At 38.1% G+C, this 20,725-nt stretch overlaps 1 protein-coding gene across 6 annotated transcripts in view; it reads right to left on the reverse strand.

Annotated features, from left to right (window-relative positions):
- The window catches only part of slc2a9l2 (solute carrier family 2 member 9, like 2), a 146,428-nt gene that overhangs the window by 105,508 nt on the left and 20,195 nt on the right, over nt 1-20,725 (reverse strand). For 4 of the 6 annotated variants that reach the window (XM_059005555.1, XM_034910307.2, XM_034013335.3 and 1 more), the window contains exons 3-6: nt 14,291-14,389; nt 12,524-12,684; nt 9,301-9,425; nt 2,608-2,753 (exon numbers count right to left, since the gene is read on the reverse strand). In XM_059005555.1, the coding sequence (XP_058861538.1) occupies nt 2,608-2,753; nt 9,301-9,425; nt 12,524-12,684; nt 14,291-14,389 (531 nt within the window). Of the gene's footprint in view, nt 1-2,607; nt 2,754-9,300; nt 9,426-12,523; nt 12,685-14,290; nt 14,390-17,409; nt 17,854-20,725 lie in introns of all 6 variants that reach the window. The other 2 variants (XM_034013333.3, XM_059005573.1) reach the window with 1 other exon arrangement.

Below are 20,725 nucleotides of genomic sequence, written 5' to 3' on the forward strand. Positions count from 1 at the left end.
AGTCATTTAGGTCAACATTGGATCATTCAGAGATCCTCACTGAACTTCTGGAGAGAGTTTGCTGCACTGAAAGTAAAGGGGCTGAATAATTTTGCACGCCCAATTTTTCAGTTTTTTATTTGTTAAAAAAGTTTGAAATATCCAATAAATTTCGTTCCACTTCATGATTGTGTCCCACTTGTTGTTGATTCTTCACAAAAAATTACAGTTTCATATCTTTATGTTTGAAGCCTGAAATGTGGCAAAAGGTCGCAAAGTTCAAGGGGGCCGAATACTTTCGCAAGGCACTGTATATATATATATCATTACATATTTTATTTAGTCATGTCGTCAATAAAAATACATTTTTAAACAGCCTATTTTCTGAAACCGGACTTCCTGTCTAGTTTTTATGAATCAGATGAGTGAGTGACGCTACTCAGGTAGACGGGTCTTCAATCATAGCTCTGTCTCTGTCCCCTGTAAACATAAAATGAAAGATCTTTGCGATTCATTTCAGACTTTGACTGGGCATTGTTCGGCACTCCTAGATCTGCCGGGTGGAATGAAAGACCTTTGTGATTAATGACGGACATGGCTGGGGAATATGCGAATTGCCCAGTTTCGTGGTTTGCCCGTAACATATATAATATATATCAAGTAGTTCAATACTTGTCAGGAGCTACTTTTAAACCGCGATGGACGTGTTGGCGACCCCTGCTCTACAGAATAATCTCCATTCATTTGACAGTGTTCTTTTGTTAGAGTGTTGTGTTGTTAATGAAATGTCCTTGAAGAGAAACTCCTAGAAAAAAATCACTATATTGACTTTGCCTTTATCTGTAGGTCTCATGGGAGTTTTCAATTGGAGTGAATAGAAAAACCTAACCTTGAATCCCTCCTGGACCCTTTTTAACAACTAAGGCTAAATTGGGCTAATTTGAACTTGCCAAACTGGACACTTGAATGTATTAAGGCAGTACTTGACTATGACTGAAACCCTTATCTGGAGATCCTACACATTACTGTACAGGCACCCACATTGAAAACACCACAAATGCATAAATACCGAATGCAATTAATCTGTGTTCCTTGTGCAATTTTAAATAGAAAATAATTTTAAAAGGTTAATGAAACCTAAATGAAAGCTAAAATAAACTTGTAACATCTCTTACCAATATGTTCTGTTGCCAATTTCCCTGTACGTGGAAACAAATCAATGCAACTACGAGTGCTAGAAGACATACATATTTCTTAATCTTTAGCAGTGTTTTATACTAAAGAGAAACTTGGATGGATATGAATTATCACAACAATCCTAGCTGATTTATTCTTCTTCCCGTTTAGATTCACTTTGCAGATCATTTTTGTTATCATGTCATGGTTACTTTTTAAAACGCAAAAAGTTTAAAAGCAACTCTGTGGCCCAAGCACTGATGCTCTGTATGGCCTTCTCTTGTTCATAACTTTTCTTATGTTCTCATGTCCTCTCTAACTTCAGCTGGTACACCAAAGTACAACCATCAGCATGTCCCCTTTGTAAGAAATACCATATGTAATCTTTGTGGTGTTTCCCAATGACTCGGGATAGTGTTGCAGGGGAACAGGTGGATGGCTACACTCTGGTATACCAGCTACATCTATACATGGTTGCAACCTCCTTTGAGGTCACATGGGTGAGTCAAACAAGAATGATGAATGAATGAACATTATATACAAAGTGATTTTAAACCACAAGAAGATTACATTAGTTATGATAAAATGTAATATTTCAGATCTGTATGAAGTTGCTCTTTTTGAAGTGCTCAATTCAAAAATCAATAGATGGATAGTGTTGAATAGACCCTCAAAACTTCATATAGCTGGTCAAATGTGAGAATTTTGTGTATTTTTTTTGTGTCAAGGACTATAAATCTTATGTGTTACTATGTATGTGTTACACAGCACAGCCATACAACATATTGTCTGGAGAATCAGAACATCTAGTATCTACTTAAGAGGAATAATGACTGTGAATCCCAGCTCTAGCTTGCAAGCACTACAACACCTTGAGTGTTTAGATTCATAAACAATGACACCGATAATTACACTCCAGCTCCATTGAGATAATGTCTGTGATGACCACAGAATCACATGAAGCAAGAAATTAAGAAAATGGTTTAGAACCATTTTTTTCAGAATAATGGAAATATATATTTAATATTCATTCATATTTTGCTTCATAATTTAATTATTCAGATGTTTAACACATTAGTGAATTTGAGAAGAAACATAAATTATAATACACGTACATATGGTAACAACATCAACGCACTACCAATTAGAGCATTTTGCATTGTAAAGAGCCAGTACAATTCTGGGCACTAATATGGGTGCTTATCATCTAAATTGCTGGACTCCTGTCCATACTATTGCAGATAAGTGTGCATGTTAATTTAGTAACTAGGTTCTAATATAGCACCTTGGGTATGAAATATCTCAGTTATCTTAACTTTTGATTCACATAACATATGTTTGCATACACAAATATTTTATCCATTGAAGCTTGTGAGTGAATCCACTGAAGCATGTTAAAATGATTCATTTAATAACTCTTAGCCAAGTGACTGGATAAAACATACCACTTACCTGGCCTAGCAATTCTGGGAGTCCCATGACCTGACCAGTAAAGACACCAACACAGATAAAGATGGAGTGGATCTGCCCAAGGGCGCCTCGGATCTGTTTGGGTGAGATCTCTCCCAAGTACATGGGAAGGGCACTTAGGGCAATGCCTGCAAAGAGAAGCACAATTTCAGCAGCAGCCTGCTAACTGTTTGTGACAGCGTATTCCAGAATCTGGATCAATCAGACCACTGAGATATACAAAGAATAACAACCTTGCACTTCAAGGACCTGATCCTATCTGTCTGCACTGTCAATGACTGTCAGTGCTAACAGTTCTGACCATACCAAACAGCTTTTTTTCAAGTGTCTCTAAAAATACTGCATGTATAAATTAGTTTAAAACTACTACACATTGGGGGTTTTTTTCACAATAAATGGACCCAAGTGCTCACTTAACCACATACATTTTAAAAATTGTTGTCCTTGTCCTGTTTTTTTTTTCTTGATTAATCATGATAAAGAAAGATAAAATCAATCAATCTACAAACACAAATTCCATTGTAACAGGTTATGCAGTCTTCGGTGATGCACTTCTGTTATAAGTAATGGTGACCCAGTAATATTTACCATGCGTGTGTGGGTCTGACAATACAAGACGACTGGCAGTGCCAAGTAATATTTCTGCAGCTATTGGTTTCCACATTGCCAGCTGTTGGCAATCAGTTTTGTTTCAAATACAATTACAAATCTTACCTTTGGTGCTTTTTGGTTCTTAAGGATTGGAGGTGACTTACAAGAAAAATACATATATTGTTCCATTCCCTGGATCCTGGTGCCCTGAACACCAATTTAAATGTAAACCTTTTATTTACACAGGCAAATCTTTTTACCTCTTTCAGCACTGCAGACCTGTATTTAAGTCTAAGAAAGATAACTCCAGAAAATGAATCTTGTGCATTCTTACATATATATGACCATCATTTATTTATCAGTATAAGACACAAACTATTGAATTCAATTTTCTTTGGCAATGTTCTTCTAAAATGATGTGCACACCTAAGTTAGACAGGAAATTACTTTTTAACTTGTAAAATATTTAGGGTGTGCAAGGCACAGGGAGGAAGTTAGCTTGAAGAAGCATCACACAGTTCCAATATATATTGTGTGTCTCGGCATGGTTTTTACTAAATAGATGGTGCTGTAGAACGCTGTGTCTTCACCCAACCCAAGCCCCTGTTTAGGTAAACCAAGAGCTGAGATCACATTTTAGAACACAAGATTTAGGATATTACCTTCTGGTAAAGGTAGAATGGAATGGGCTTACAAAATGGATTATTCTCTAAAGCCCTGGACAATCTGCCCGATATGATCAACAGCAACGCGACTTTTTCAGTCGCATCAGGCAGATGCGATTTTACAGGATCGGCCGATTGATCACAAAGTTTAAACATGTTTAATATTCTGAGATGCGATTCCCTAAATATCGGAACTTTCTTCCTATGCATCGGGACGCAGGACATTTGCTAGGAAATCAGGACTGTACCGACCACATATTCTTCTAGTTTCACTAAATGCTGAGGGCTAAGGGTCATGCCTAGCTATTGGTTCTATTGCCATACGACTTGCTAAGCTAATGTTGCTACCAAGTTACTGTGATAGTAGCTAACAACAAAAATCCATGAATATTAGCTGTATATACAGTACAACTGAATGGATAAGCGGTTTTCCAGATATATGGTCGTACAACTGCCTCCACTATATACCACCTATAGGGGATTTCTTCCCCAGCAGGAGATAATAAATGGACTAGAATGTGCATTCCAAGTCTGAAATGGTTTGATGTTAGTGTGACAGGATAGCAGTACCCTCAGATGTTATCAGCAGGAAAGAGGCTCAGAGTTAGATGTAATAAGATGGGCCAGTCACAGTGCAAACATAGTTGTGACAAAGTATACATTTTGTTGTATGTACTAAGAAAAAATATGTTAACAAAGACAGCAGCAATATAGTAATTTAAATATGTGTTGCGTCATCTTAGCACGATCTCTAGCCGTGCAACATTTGTTCGAATAAATAGTGAAAGGCAGTTTAATCCCATCAGATTCTGTAGTGGGGTCCCCACCTTCAACCCCAAATAAAAAATGTTTTTCTATCAAAAAGCTTTTTATAATCGTAGCCCCTCGCTAAACCGGACATGTCTGTCCTACATAAGGAGGTGCTGAGTTTACAAAATATGCAATAAAATCATACACATACATTTATAGTGCTCAGTTTATTTTAACTATACAAGTCATTGCGCTGAAATAACACTAATGTGTTTGAGTAGACTACGCATTACATTATGTAAAAATATAAATACAGTATTACTTCAAATTAACGCTGCCCTCGAATTAACGCCTCACTCACATATCAGCTTTTTAATAGACTCCGCCCTCGAATAAACACCGCTCTCAGTAAAGAAACGTAAATGTATTTTTTTCTACCCCTGCTCAAAAAATAAAGAAACGCCCAACTCTGCCTATGTACATGACACCCCCGAAGAGACTGCAACTTCAATCCAGCATGTAATACAAACTAATGTACACCCACCTTAGTAAGCAAATGTTATTTTATAGTACAGTCCCGACAGACAACCCAAGATGAACTACTTACAGCACAGCAGTCCTTCACGTCCCTTTTTTCCAGCAGAGTTCAGTGCCAACACAGCAGGGGATAAAACAAGGGCTGTCTGTTTACCTTGTCTTCACTGGATGGTGAAAACTTAAACTGAGAGGAACTTCGTGTTTGCCGGTCACTCTAAGCGCTATCCGAAAGCTGGCTGAAGATATTTTCTTGTAGGGGGTTTAGTTGTTTTGTTTTTTATTCATTTGGAATTGTACTCAGTCCTGTACAATTATATATACAAATAAAACTTGCTTACTATCTATGAGAAGATTTAGTTTTGGTTTCTCTTACAGAGAAATTACAAACATGCAGGTAAATTACAGTGAGAAAAATAAAAATAACCGAGTAGGATATATTTTAGTTTTAACAGAAATCAAACTGATATTCAGAGGTAATATTTCTCGTTAAGAAAAACAACTACATCACACTCAACTACCGTTGTCTCTCTTCTTCTTGTCCCGCCCCATAGCAACCAATAAACACTCCTGATTCGCTGGTACAGTACTCCCCTGACCTCCCAACTCCCCACCTAATAGGCTCTTGTTAACTGTCAGTAAATGTACTGTATTCAAGGCCCCAAAACACACAAGAGTGCTGCAGATCGGAGCCTCTCATGGCGCCGTTACTAAAATGCCTTGAATCATTTAATAAAATATTGCAGCGTTTGTAAAGCATAGTATTATTAATAAAGGCCGCCCTTGTATAATCACTGCACTCGTTTAAGTGCTGCAGTCATTTTGATCAATTTAAAATAAACGCTGCGGTGCCAAATTGAAGTAATACGGTATATACAGTGGGCCTATACAGTACAGAAGTAAAATCAAATGAATACCTGTCTGTAGATATGTGGCCGGGCAGAGCCCTTCTGGGAAATGTATTATTTTGTGTTTATTTAAAAGAATGGTTTATTGTTATTATGGTATTGTTGTAGTTTCATGTGGTTTGGCAGAGGCGATGTTTGGTGCTCGTCTCTGCCAGACTACATCTCGTGAGAATGTGTGGTCAGCAGCTAATGATTTATTACAAATTGGCTGTTGACCACGCATGTTAAAAATCTCATGCAGAATGTGTCCATCTCCAGAGTGAATGATTACTAATTCAGAGATGGCCACGTGTATAAAAGCACAGCAGCTGCTCATAGCGGGGTGGGTGTTCAGAGAGGAGGAACAGATGAGAGACAGAAGGAGATAAAGATTTAAAAGACAGAAATTAACAATTGCTACTCATGCTGGAAGGGCCAGCACGATACTTGTTGGTGAAGGTATTCTGTGTTTGCGACTGTTTTTGTTTAAACTTTTATTTTGGCTCTGTAAGCTGTGGTTTGTAAAAGTGCTTTGTTTATTTTGTTTGAATAAATACATGCACAGCACTTCAACCCAGAGTACTTGTGTGAGTGTCAACTTCCTGGCCTGGGGACGTCACCACTCGACCGCCATGTCACACTGGCTCACAAATAAATCATGCTGCTGCATTGTACACATTGGAGTTCAATGCAAATAAAAGATTAATTTAAATTGAAAGTAAACGATTTTAGCGGGGGAGGGGGGGGGGTATAATTATTATTATTAATATTATTATAACTTGGCCTACTTAGTAGCCTAGACAATTAACACAAAATAGATTACGGCGCGGCACTGACAAGTTATGATACTTACAGGACAGTCCGTGCTCGTTAATCTGAATTTTCAAAGGAGCAGCAACAAATTTTGCATTATACAGCTAATTCATATCATCATGAGTAGCCTATATTTAAGTTAGTCAGGGGTGCATTGCTAAATTGTGCACTATTACAAACCACCTGCACATTAATAGAATAGGTGTGTTTCCTATTCCTATACAGATGCTCAGAGTGAGCTGGAGGGGTTAGCGGCACATGTGTGGAGTCTATTACTCCCAACACATTGGGGAAACCAGAAATGTCATAGAAATTTGTTTTCAAGGCTTGTAAGTACACCCTTCTTTTAGGGAAAAAATAGGCATTTCGATGTTCGCCTCAAAAATGAATTGAGCACAACTGGTAACACACAAAAAGCGGACTGGGAAATGCCAGCAACTGTTTAAAATGTGCTTTCAAAAGTTAACAAAATGATGCAATAATAAGCATCACAATTGCAGGCAGCTTTAGTACATCTCATTATAATATTTGAGAACCCTCATCTTCAAGCCCATAATTACATATTCATCTAGCTGAACTGCAAAACAAACTGCTGCCGCAAAGCATTCCCTAAAAAGGGAAGGAAGCTGCAGTTTAAGCACTAGAGTGCACATTTAATAAACCAAACAACAAATAAACAGTAACAAACAAACTGGCATGAGGGCCAAAATAAAGGTTCAAACAAAAGACTAACCAGCTGTAGGCTGGGCAATCACCTTCACTACACATAGTCAAAATAATGCTCCAATACAAAGGCTTTCTCCTTCCTTACATACATGTGGCCACTCCCCATTCGCACTCAGTTACCTAACTGGGGAATTGCCACACCTGTGATTGCTGGCAGAGACAGATTTAACCCCATCCCTGCCAACCTTACATTCCCACACACACACACTATTTACAGCAGCAGGGCTTTTGCCCTGCCACAGTTAGTTAGATATTGCTGGTTCACATGACAGACAAAAGATTGTTCTTCTCTTCACTCATTTATCAATCCTAAAAAGGCTGAGACAGAAATCTGGAGGCTGGAAGTATTGTATTAAGTAAGCAACACACTTTGCAGTTTAGGCTTATAAAAGAAAACACGGAAGAACAGAGTTAGTCTACACCCTTTATTTGAGGACGAGGTTAGTTGTTTAACAAAGAGTGATCTTGTAAGGGAAGGCAAAGAAAGCACATTTTGTGTGAGGGAGTACCCTGTCGCTGGTTCTTGAGTGAATGTGTGCCTTTATGGAAGCAGCTGGGAAGCGCAACAGGAGACGCGTCGCTAGACAACTAATTGAGCAGGTAGGCTCGCCCGGTGTGGACTTGATCAGGGGGTCCTGATTGGCTGGGGGGCGTGCCCGGGGAGCCTGCGCACAGCTCAAAAAGCAACTATGCCACAGCTCGAGGATACTGCATGGCCATAGCCATACAGACGGGCGCTGAGCGAAAGCTTGCTGTGTTGACACAGAGGAGGAAAGTGTCTGCTCCATGGAGAGAACTACTACACAAAGCCCTTCCAAGCTACAAGATGGTGCTCGTGAAGGCATTTCCCAGCCAAGACCGTTTGACGAGGCTGGTGTCGTCGTGAGGATGCAGGACTCCGGGAGCCCAGAAGTAGGTCAGTTTAGGGGTATAGAGAGGGTTTGCGTAGTGTAGTAGGTTCCTGGAGCGGGACGTTCCTTTTAGTGGGACTAGCACCATTTGGTACCCTAGTGTCGTGGCCTGTCTTCTTATTAAATCTGCAAGCCTGTGTGGCGTATCAACACGCACTACTCTGTGTCTGATTCAGTATTATTCAGCGACGACCCAGGTATGTAACCTCGCCCTGTTAGAATATGGCATGATTCTTGTAAATTATGGAAATATGAACAGTGTTATGCTTCTTAAACACCACAGACCTGTGTTTTATGCATCTATATTTATGTTAATTTATTTTAAAACTAATTTGACATGATGTTCTATTCATTTTGGAAGGACATTCATGTGGTGCCAAGTCTGATGAGTTAAATGGCTAACGCTGCCTCTGGTGAAATGCTTTAACCAGATGGAATGAACATGAATATCCTTCCAAAATGAATCGAAAATCATGTCAAATTAATTTTTAAATAAATGAACATAAATATAGTGTACATGCAGACAACAAAGATCCATTCTGTATTGTGTACGGGAAAAAGTCCATAATAAAATGATTTTATTAATATGTGACACGTAACATCTTCATGCTGATTTCAGGGCTCACTGTGGTTCATAATATATTTATTCACTTTGAAAGACTCAGTAATTGTGAATAATGCATTTTAATGGCTTTAGGTCAAAGTATCACCTAATATTTATAATTGCAAAAAAAACAAAAAAAAAAACAGTTAATATGCTTTAACAGCCCCTTGGTAATTAGTTAACATTCAACTCACCAGCATCAACTCCAATTATAAATCGACCCAATATAAGCATTTCAAAGGATCCTGCTACCTCCCCTAGGGCCAGCATAAGGGAAGCAACAATGGCAAAAATATTGTTCAGCAACAATGTGCCCTTCCTGCAATTACATAAAAAAACAGTGTAGATAAAAGTGGAAATAATACAGTCTGTTAGCCGTTTAATTTAAAATATTTATATCAAGATCCAATTATATGTTTTATTATAATACTATAAAAATATGCTGCAGCACAATTATACATTGTTATCCCACCATATGCAAGTAAACTTTGATTCCACAGTTGAACTTTGAGCACTTTTGAAGATGTCATTTTTAAAACAGACTTTCATAGAGTTTATATATTGTAGACCTTTTCCCACATTTTTTTTTGTTATATTAAAATAAGTTAATAACTGAATACAATTTAACTGTATTTAACCGTATTTTGCTTACATATTACGCTTGCATGTTTAAACATGCCAATACAAATACAATTCTAACAGATGGTAATAGTGTGTTGTTTTGACCTCATAATGTTCAACATAAGGCTATGACATATGTTGCAAAGTCAGTGTGAAGAAGAGATGGTTTTCAAAATTGAAATGATTGAAGCAGCATGTTGGCATCAAAGCAATTGATGTTTGGCAGTATTTTAAAATAGTATCTGATGACAAAACACTGATGAGAAAAGATTCATGTCAGCAAAAACCGTAGAACTCCAGCCTCCAAGAAACATACAGAAAAGTTCTTGCTAAGTATGTTGGTTTATTACACCTTGTGTTACTATAATACATAAGACTCTATGGATAAGGCCCTTACACTTGGATGTAAATCAATAAGCTGACAGAATGTAGCAGCAACAATACATTTCAGTGTCTCTATGTTCGGGTAGTGTGGACGACCTTCAGTCAGTTGGCTTTGGCTTTGAAGCAGCCCTGAGGTGAATAAACAGGACCTCTTTATACCTGAAGCCCCATTGGAGCACACCTACCTGCTGATTATCCACAGCTGGCAATCACACACAGCAGACAGGCTCTCCCAGGAGCGTCAGGTACTTCATTCATTATTTACAACATTTTTACACAAAACTATTTACAATATATATTCACGCAAAAACAGCTCTTCATGTTCAGGGCTCCTACTCTGCTACAGTGCCTTAAACTGCAAATGTGAACTGGGTTGAAGACCTAAATATATGCGACAGCCCGTGAACAGAGTCTATTATGTCTAGTACTAGCACCAGCACCAGCACCATTCATCAACAAACTGCTTTAGAAATCTAAAAAGAAAACAGCCCTAGACATCTGAACACCCAGACTAAGTATGAAGCCGTGGTTATCCCTACTGAGGGCTGTCAGAACCAGCCAGGTAAGTCTTGCCATAACTTTTTTTGATTTATATGAGCTCCCAAACATGCCGCCTATTTAGTGTCACGACTACCCCTCTTTTCATTGTACAAAAATGTCAGTTTCGGTTAGATTTTATCAAGCAATGAATCCAGTCACATGTTCATTATATGCATTCGCTATGATTCCAAAAGAATTCCACACTTGTGATTTGCACTATTATCCACTACATGATATAAATCTTTTGTTTCACCTCGTCCACAGACATTTTTACTATCACCAAGCAGACGTGATAAAAGGATCTTGTGACATATCAAACAAGCGGGAATACAAACCGAGAACACTGCCTAGTCATCTGACTCCTCCCTAATCACCTCCTGCTTTAGTGCAGGAAATACCAGTACATTTACCTTCAAATACGTTATTTGGGAAAGGATTACAGATGAGTATGCTGAAAGGACAGAAACGTTTTTGGTGATTCAAATTCAGACCAAAGCCTGACCCAATAATTACCCTCACCCGAACCGCAAACAGCGAAAAAGTTCACATTCCGACCCGAACCCGACCCGATGCAGGACTCTAAACCAAATGACAATTTTATTGCATCACAATCTCTTTCTACAGCTAAAACAGCTAAATGCTAAAATCAGCAGAAAACAAGGTTACAAGGTTGTTCTGACCTAATAATATTCAACATAAGGGCATTACATCTCAAACTTGGCATGTTCCACACGAAATTAGATTTGAACGAAAAAATGACTCTAAGCTGATGGGAGTTATATTATTAGTGAATGCAATATTGAAAACCCTGTGATCCCAGCCTCGCAATTCGACATGGAAATGCAATTACTATAATCAGGTTCATCGTTTGAAAACGCAAGAAACTATCCACAGAATTGCCACCCTTACTGCTACTACAGAAATGAACAAATTAACATACTGTCAGATTTGGAATGTATTTGAATCTACAGGAAAATATGGTGTATAAATTGCACCTATATATAAGTTGCTCCACCCTTTTCCAGGTTGCTAAAACTGCCTAGAAAGCTGACTTTGTATTCACACTTTTCATTTTTTATTTTTTTTTTAAATCAACAGTAAAACTGCCTGGAACATTCTATGTTTTGATGGCACTAAGGGCCAGTTGTTTGTGTTTTACTCCCTATGGATAACTTCTGATAACATATATCAAAATAACCTACCTCCAAAGCAAGACTAATTTAGAATGTGTTTCTATGCAGTCAAAGTGCTGTCTTTCTTACAGTCTTAGCCACCTTATATGTCTAGGAGGCTATAAAGACAGGTTTGAATGATGAACTCTACTACAACTAATGCTGTCATCTGGCATATATCAACAGTTGACAGTCCTATTTTTTTCAGATTTGCAACACAACTGTCATTTTAAATATATTTTTTTCAACTCAAATAAATAGGTCACAAAATAGGTGTTTTTGTAGAGGAATGTGGTTACTTGCTAGACACATACAGTGTCCATAATTTTACCTGCTGTCTTCTACAGTCTACCTTCAACAGCGCTGTAAAAAGTGCAACAAGTATGCCAAAATAATGTACCCTTTTCCATAAACCCCTGTAACTTTTTAATGCCTTGTTGTTGACTACATGTGGTGCCAAATCGAGAGGGATGAAACAGTGGTGTTCATCCCAAATTAATTTCAGTACCCTCTAATATAAGAGTATTGTTGAATCAGTGTGAAAATAAGAAAACAACGTAAAGTTAGTAATGTTAAACCTTAACATGTATTAAGCACCTGTGAAAATATGTTTGTCAACATGACAGCAAAGGGGGATTAGAAAGGCAGTCTTTTAAAATCACTAGATAGTATGAATAGAAGTACTCCCTTTCACACTTACCTTCCCAAGAGCTTCACCAGAGGAGATACCATTATAGCTCCTACAAGACCTCCAATGGCAAAAATGGAAACTGTTACTGACCACATAAGTGTCAAGGACGCTGCTTCCATGGGTTGGTCATACCTATCATTCCAAGTTTTATTGTAAAATTCCTTAACATACTGGGGAAACAGAGAAACAAGTATATATTTATTCACTTGTCTTCAATGATGTTATTATTATTATTTTTATTATTATTATTATTATTATTATTATTATTATTATTATTATTATTATTATTATTATTATTATTAATAGCAATAATAAACATTTACATCTGTATAAACAAGAGTTTACAGCCTTGTTATTTACAGTTGTCACGTGACCCCTATAAGAAATGAAGACTGTGTGTGCCACCCGTACTAAACAAACACAAATTTAATTTGAATGTGAGAAACCTGAGAAAATAGAAAGGGGGGGGGGGGGGGGCATTTATTAAACAAGCCTAAATTCCTATTTAGAAGAGAATATGCAAATATTGAGAATATAATTGAGAATATACAGTATCTCACAGGAAGAAAATAGCAAGGGGAAGCTACTTGGCACATTGTGTTAGAGAGAGTTAGAGCTTGTGGAGGCCCTGTGTCAAGTAAACAAACGTTTGGGCGTATTGCCATTGTCAATGTTGTGACAATCGGCTAATTTGTGGTGGTGTTTTTAGAAACTGGACAGGGTACACTTTCCTTGTGAAAAAGTTGCAATGGGTTTGACAATAAAAAGTATAATATAAAAATGATGACTCATAAAAGGTGAGGAAAGGCAGGCTTCAGGGAAAACGGGAGATCGAGTAGGGCTGATTTTTTTGTTAAAGTGGTATTGTTGTGTTATTGGGATATCAGTCATGAACTGTGCAGTTATATTGGAGGATGCTCTTTCTTCCCCTAATGTATCTTTGTCTCATTCATTTCTGCCAGTAAAATATTAATATAGCTTGGTGTAGTTTATGCCAATGGTTATTCCTGTGCTCTGGAGGTAATGTTGTCAACTGAATTGAAATGCAAACATGGCACACTGGATTTACTCAAAGGAGTCATTAGTCATGGTATTCAGGATAAATATTAATTATCTTAAATTTTAATTATATGAAATCATATTGCTATACATGCTTCACAGCAATAAAGCAAGTCTATTTCCAACAGCCAGAACATCCACTGAAGCTGATGTTCACCCATAACACTCAATAATAAAATATGTAGTAGTACTAAAAGATTAATATTTGCTTTTATAGATGTGTCAGTGTTCTAATGTCAGTGGCATCAATCCTTGATCTCCTGCCTTTTGGGGAGATTGAAGAAACTCCCTATCTTTACACAACATCATTAATTAGTTATGAATGCAATGGTTTCTGCATTTGTTTTTTATTGATCAGGCTTTGTGTCTTTGGACTTCAACTACAGGAACCAACTTCTCAACCAATTGTAGCTTTTCCCACCTCTTACATGTTTTACATTTTTCTAAGTTCCCTCATATGAGTGGATCATTTTGTTCACGAATTGCTATGAAAAAAATACCTTAATAATAAATACATGTTTATTATAATGTGTGTGCCTTTCATATAGAAAAAATGTAGCTCTGTATTTTTACATTTAGTCCACTCCTTAGTAGCTAAATTTACTGTACCATGAATAAGGCAACGCTTAGTAAGTCATTGTAAAAGCATTGTAAAGTTCTGGTAAGTAGTGTATGGTAAAGGATGGTGAAAGACAACCCATATGTTGTCTAACTTACCAAGGTTGGAGCATTGACAACAGACAGATTGTAGCCATACAGATACGAAGAACCGAAAGCTCCAAACAGAGAAGCTATCACAAGACGACAAGTCCATCCCTGAAATAAAACACACATTCTTTCAGGTTTCCACAGGACATACAGTATACCAGCGTTTAAAGATATGTCTCCAGCAGAATCTAAAACCCTTAACACACAATTCAATACACCAAGATTGCTGCATTAGACATCTAAAGAAGTCATTTACTGTAAACCGCTGCAATGAAGAACACAACCTTTATATTTATACAGTGCCTATAGTAAGTATTCAACCCCCTTGGACGTTTTACAACCTGAAATCTTGATGCATTTAAATGGGATTTTTTTTTCCTTTGGTTTACACAACCTACTCAATACTTTGAAGAGGCAAGGATTTTTATTGTGAAACAACACTTAATGGCAGTGTGGAGTAGTGGTTAGGGCTCTGGACTCTTGACCGGAGGGTCGTGGGTTCAATCCCAGGTGGGGGACACTGCTGCTGTACCCTTGAGCAAGGTACTTTACCTAGATTGCTCCAGTAAAAACCCAACTGCATAAATGGGTAATTGTATGTAAAAAAAATAAAAATAATGTGGTGTATAATGTGATATCTTGTAACAATTGTAAGTTGCCCTGGATAAGGGCGTCTGCTAAGAAAATAAATAATAATAATAACAATAATGAAAAATAAAAAAAAACTGAAATGTCTTGGTTAGATAAGTATTCACCCCCCTGAGTCAATACTTGGTAGAACCACCTTTGGCAGCAATCTTCAAGTCTTGCCACACATTCTCAAATCGGATTCAAATCGGTGCTTTGACTGGGCCACTCTAGGACATTCACTTTCTTGTTTTAAGCCACTCCAGTGTCGCTTTGGCTGTGTGCTTGGGGTCATTGTCCTGCTGAAAGGTGAATCTCCATCCCAGTCTTAGGTCTTTTGCAGACTGAAGTATTTGCCTGTATTTATCTCCATCCATTTTGCCCTCTACCCTGACAAGCTTCCCAGTCCCTGCCGATGAAAAGCATCCACACAGCATGATGCTGCCACCACCATGCTTCACAGTAGGGATGGTGTTACCTGGGTGATGTGCTGTGTTGGGTTTGTGCCAGACATAACGCTTTGTATTTAGGCCAAATAGTTCAAATTTTATTTCATCGGACCACAGAATCTTTTGACGCATCTTTTCAGAGTCTCCCACATGCCTTTTTGCAAATTCCAAGCGGGATTTTACATGGGTTTATTTTCAGAAATGGCTTCCTTCTTGCCATTCTTCCATACAGGCCAGATTTGTGGAGTACCTGAGCTATTGTTGACACATGGACAGTTTCTTCCATCTCAGCCATGGAATGCTGTAGGTCTTTCAGAGTTGTCATTGGTCTCTTGCTGGCTTCTCTGACCAATGCCCTTCTTACCCGGCTGCTCAGTTTGGGAGGACGGCCTGCTCTAAGCAGATTCTGGGTGGTGCCGTATACCTTCCACTTCTTAATGATCGACTTGACTGTGCTCCAAGGGATATTCAATGCCTTTGAAATCTTTTTATACCCCTCCCCTGATCTGTGCCTTTCCACAACTTTATCCCGGAGTTGTTTTGAAAGCTCCTTGGTTTTCATGGTAGTATCTTTGTTTTGAATGCACTACCCAACTGTGGGACCTTTTATTGCACACAGATGGACTCCATTTGACGTATTGTGCGAATTTTGAAGTTAATTGGTTGCACCTGAGCTTATTTAGGAGTGTCATATTAAAGGGGGTGAATACTTATCTAATGAAGACTTTTCAGGTTTTTATTTTTAATTGATTTGTTTTTTCACCCTCCCATTTTTTTTCAGACATTGAAAGTGTTGAGTAGGTTGTGTAAATCAAAGGAAAAAAATCAAATTTAAATGCATCAAGATTTCAGTTTGTAATTCAAACTGTGAAAACGTCCAAGGGGGGTGAATACTTACTATAGGCACTGTACCTTGTTCTTATAAAGGGCACCATACTTTATCCTTTATTAGCTTCTAATTTCCCCCCCACACAATTTCTCTGTCAGCACTGGCCTTTTTTATGTAGGTACACCAAGTACTTAATTAACTTAGGGCCCGGAAAGCTGTCATAAACAATTGCTGTTACTATCCGCAGGGTCAGATCCAACCCCAAGCCTCATATTTTTTTGGTCAGTCAGTACTTTTTACAGTGGAGATATCCTTCATCATTTATCCCCACCCCCCCCCCCCCCCCCCCAATTACTACAGTGATTAAGGAATGGTTCATTATTTCCAAGGTGGGTGTCTGAGTTGCATGTCTTTAGGCAGAGGCACTGTCAAATAAGAGCTTTGATTTACCCAAATGAAGATTACTGTAGGACAAGTGCCACTAGACATCAGACTCCACAACAAGAAAAATGTAAAGCTTCCCTCAATTGCCATCAAATTCCACTGCAATTTACAAAATACTGTTGTCTTATCACCTTTGGGGATAAATAATATTTCTGGATGTCATCCATTGTTTTACAAATCGTGAATTAAAATGTAGTTATAGAGTCATACTTTTAGGTAAGCAACAAGTCTTACATTTGATTGACTTCACCTTCAAGGGAGTAACAGGCACAAATCAAATCCAAGCACCTGATAGAATCATTGGTCAAGCAACATTACTGCACAACAATTAAGCCATAAAACCAAATGACACAGGCAGTAATACCTGGCCAGATAGCAAGGCAAAGTCAAGGGGGTTTGGTGTACCAAGAAGGGCGTCTTTATGGGGCAGAGATAGTGCCTGAGTTGTATGTCTGGACAACCTTGAAAACAGAATCCTAATCTTAAAGGAGCCATAACCGATATTTTAAAATCTATTTCTTATTTCTTATCTCTTACTCTCTATTACAAGAGACTGGACCTTCCTAAAATACATTCTATTTCAAATACTCTTTTCTTTTTCTCATAGAGAAAGTTCTGAGCTGAACTAACCAGATTTAAATTGGTGGGTTATTAATGTAGTTAGTGACAGCTGGTTCACGCATAGTGCAGATATTTTTTACTCATTATTTACTACTATCTGCAGGTATTTCCACATCAAAAGCAATCACAGCAAATTGTCATCATACCAGAAATAATACCTCAGGCTCCGGGCAAAGCGTATGGAGCTGCCCCTCAGGCTGGAAAGGAAGCGGATGAAAAGCCTCAAGTTCCACTGTCTGGTTAATGTGGAATGCCAAGATTGTTTTTGGCAAAAAAGCAGATGTAACTCCAAGCAAGAAAGCTGCATTCATAGATAAATGCTTCAGCTCCGCTGAATGCAAGGGCTCAAAGGGAGGCTTCATAAGTGCTTCAAGCACCACATTAAGCCTTCAGCGAGGGACAATGCTGTTCACAGGTGGCCGAAGCCGCCGAGCTCCTTTAAAAAATTCCCCCGCCAGGAAATGCCCTCCTGGGGAGACTGAACGCGTGGACTCCACTGTGGCATTCTGGCTCAAATGTTGCCGTTCAGGGGCCAGGCCCAGAGCTGCAGGCTCAATGGGTCGGGATGCCACAATGTCCCCCAATAAATTGGTAATTTACAGCTGTAAAGTTTTAGAACATTAAAACTCAAGAACCAGATTTATTTGCCCTGAAAAGCTACATACAGACACAGAATGCATTATGAATTACTTATACCATGTATGTCTTTTTACAATAAAAAGAATAAAAAAAACAGTGTTAGAATATTATATACAACCCATGGAAACAGAGTTTTCCAATAAGGCTGAAACTTTGCTGCTTGTTTTCTTTTTCTGTTATATGACGCTTGTGAACTTTGTTCTTTTTTGTCTGGTGTTCCGAATCCAAGTCTTCATCTTCTACAACTTGTCGTTCTGTTTGTTCTATTTCACTCTTGCTGAAAAAACGAGTGGATTTTCTTCTGCAACATTTTACAGTATTGGCTAACAGTTTTGTTTTTTTAAATCGCGCGCACGTTTACCGCAATCATGTATTTATATTGATGATAAAGTTATAGAAAAGGCGGCAAAGAAAAGTAAACTATCCACGCATCTCTACAGCTGACCTCAATACGAAAACAAATTACTGGCATTTTTAAATTATTGGTGACTAAAACGTACAGTTTTAGTCACCAATAATTTAGTCACATAATAATTTAGTCACAATGGCCATACATTCTGTATTTTGAAATGAACCAATAGTACTTAAGTTACAATAAACTTTAATCGGGTCATTGAAACAAATAAATATCGACTTGCAGGCATGAACGCACACAGGAAATAAAATGAGTTAAAGACTAGGCGTTTAGTTTTTTAAAATGTCTTTTTTGTATCCCAGACAGACTGCAGTAATCGCCCAACTGTTTATATTACATTTAAACAACAGGGCTTATTTAAAATGTACATACAGACGTGCTCAAATTTGTTGGTACCCTTACAGCTCATTGAAATAATGCTTCATTCCTCCTGAAAAGTGATGAAATTAAAAGCTATTTTATCATGTATACTTGCATGCCTTTGGTATGTCATAGAATAAAGCAAAGAAGCTGTGAAAAGAGATGAATTATTGCTTATTCTACAAAGATATTCTAAAATGGCCTGGACACATTTGTTGGTACCCCTTAGAAAAGATAATAAATAATTGGATTATAGTGATATTTCAAACTAATTAGTTTCTTTAATTAGTATCACACATGTCTCCAATCTTGTAATCAGTCATTCAGCCTATTTAAATGGAGAAAAGTAGTCACTGTGCTGTTTGGTATCATTGTGTGCACCACACTGAACATGGACCAGAGAAAGCAAAGGAGAGAGTTGTCTGAGGAGATCAGAAAGAAAATAAGACAAGCATAGTAAAAGTAAAGGATACAAGACCATCTCCAAGCAGCTTGATGTTCCTGTGACAACAGTTGCAAATATTATTAAGAAGTTTAAGGTCCATGGAACTGTAGCCAACCTCCCTGGGCGCGGCCGCAAGAGGAAAATCGACCCCAGATTGAACAGAAGGATAGTGCGAATGGTAGAAAAAGAGCCAAGGATAACTGCCAAAGAGATACAAGCTGAACTCCAAGGTGAAGGTACGTCAGTTTCTGATCGCACCATCCGTCGCTTTTTGAGCGAAAGTGGGCTCCATGGAAGAAGACCCAGGAGGACTCCACTTTTGAAAGAAAAACATAAAAAAGCCAGACTGGAATTTGCTAAAATGCATATTGACCAGCCACAATCCTTCTGGGAGAATGTCCTTTGGACAGATGAGTCAAAACTGGAGCTTTTTGGCAAGTCACATCAGCTCTATGTTCACAGACGAAAAAATGAAGCTTTCAAAGAAAAGAACACCATACCTACAGTGAAACATGGAGGAGGCTCGGTTATGTTTTGGGGCTGCTTTGCTGCGCCTGGCACAGGGTGTCTTGAATCTGTGCAGGGCACAATGAAATCTCAAGACTATAAAGGCATTCTGGAGCGAAACGTACTGCCCAGTGTCAGAAAGCTCTGTCTCAGTCGCAGGTCATGGGTCCTCCAACAGGATAATGACCCAAAACACACAGCTAAAAGCACCCAAGAATGGATAAGAACAAAACATTGGACTATTCTGAAGTGGCCTTCTATGAGTCCTGATCTGAATCCTATCGAACATCTATGGAAAGAGCTGAAACTTGCAGTCTGGAGAAGGCACCCATCAAACCTGAGACAGCTGGAGCAGTTTGCTCAGGAAGAGTGGGCCAAATTACCTGTTAACAGGTGCAGAAGTCTCATTGAGAGCTACAGAAAACGTTTGATTGCAGTGATTGCCTCTAAAGGTTGTGCAACAAAATATTAGGTTAGCGGTCCCATCATTTTTGTCCATGCCATTTTCATTTGTTTTATTATTTACAATATTATGTTGAATAAAAAATCAAAAGCAAAGTCTGATTTCTATTAAATATGGAATAAACAATGGTGGATGCCAATTACTTTTGTCAGTTTCATGTTATTTCAGAGAAAATTGTGCATTTTTCGTTTTTTGTGGAGGGGTACCAACAAATTTGAGCACGTCTGTATTTAATATGTAAATTAGCGGTGTGTGCACTGAACGCTCTGTCACAGCACATCATTCTGGTGTTAGCGATTAAACGTTGATTACATGACAAAAGTTTGCAATAGATTGGCAAGTGGTACTAAATAAAATGCGTTGTCTGCCATTTCAGAATTTTCTCGAGTACCCCCAGGGGTACGTGTACCCCAGTTTGAAAACTGCTAGAAGGAACCACATTACCAACAGATACAGTTTAATAGTAGTAGTATTTAAATGCCGTTGTCCTGACTGGTAAATTCTTCCAGCTTCCCCTTTTATTTTGACAATTTCCATATAAAAAATGGCATTTTTATCTTGACATTTTTCATTCTTAGCCACTAAGTAAATATTTTGGACAGTTTTCAAAACAATTGTTGCTTTATTTCTACAACACACGTTGGT

The sequence above is a fragment of the Acipenser ruthenus genome, chromosome 2, assembly GCF_902713425.1.
Source record: "Acipenser ruthenus chromosome 2, fAciRut3.2 maternal haplotype, whole genome shotgun sequence".
Lineage (NCBI taxonomy): Eukaryota > Metazoa > Chordata > Actinopteri > Acipenseriformes > Acipenseridae > Acipenser > Acipenser ruthenus.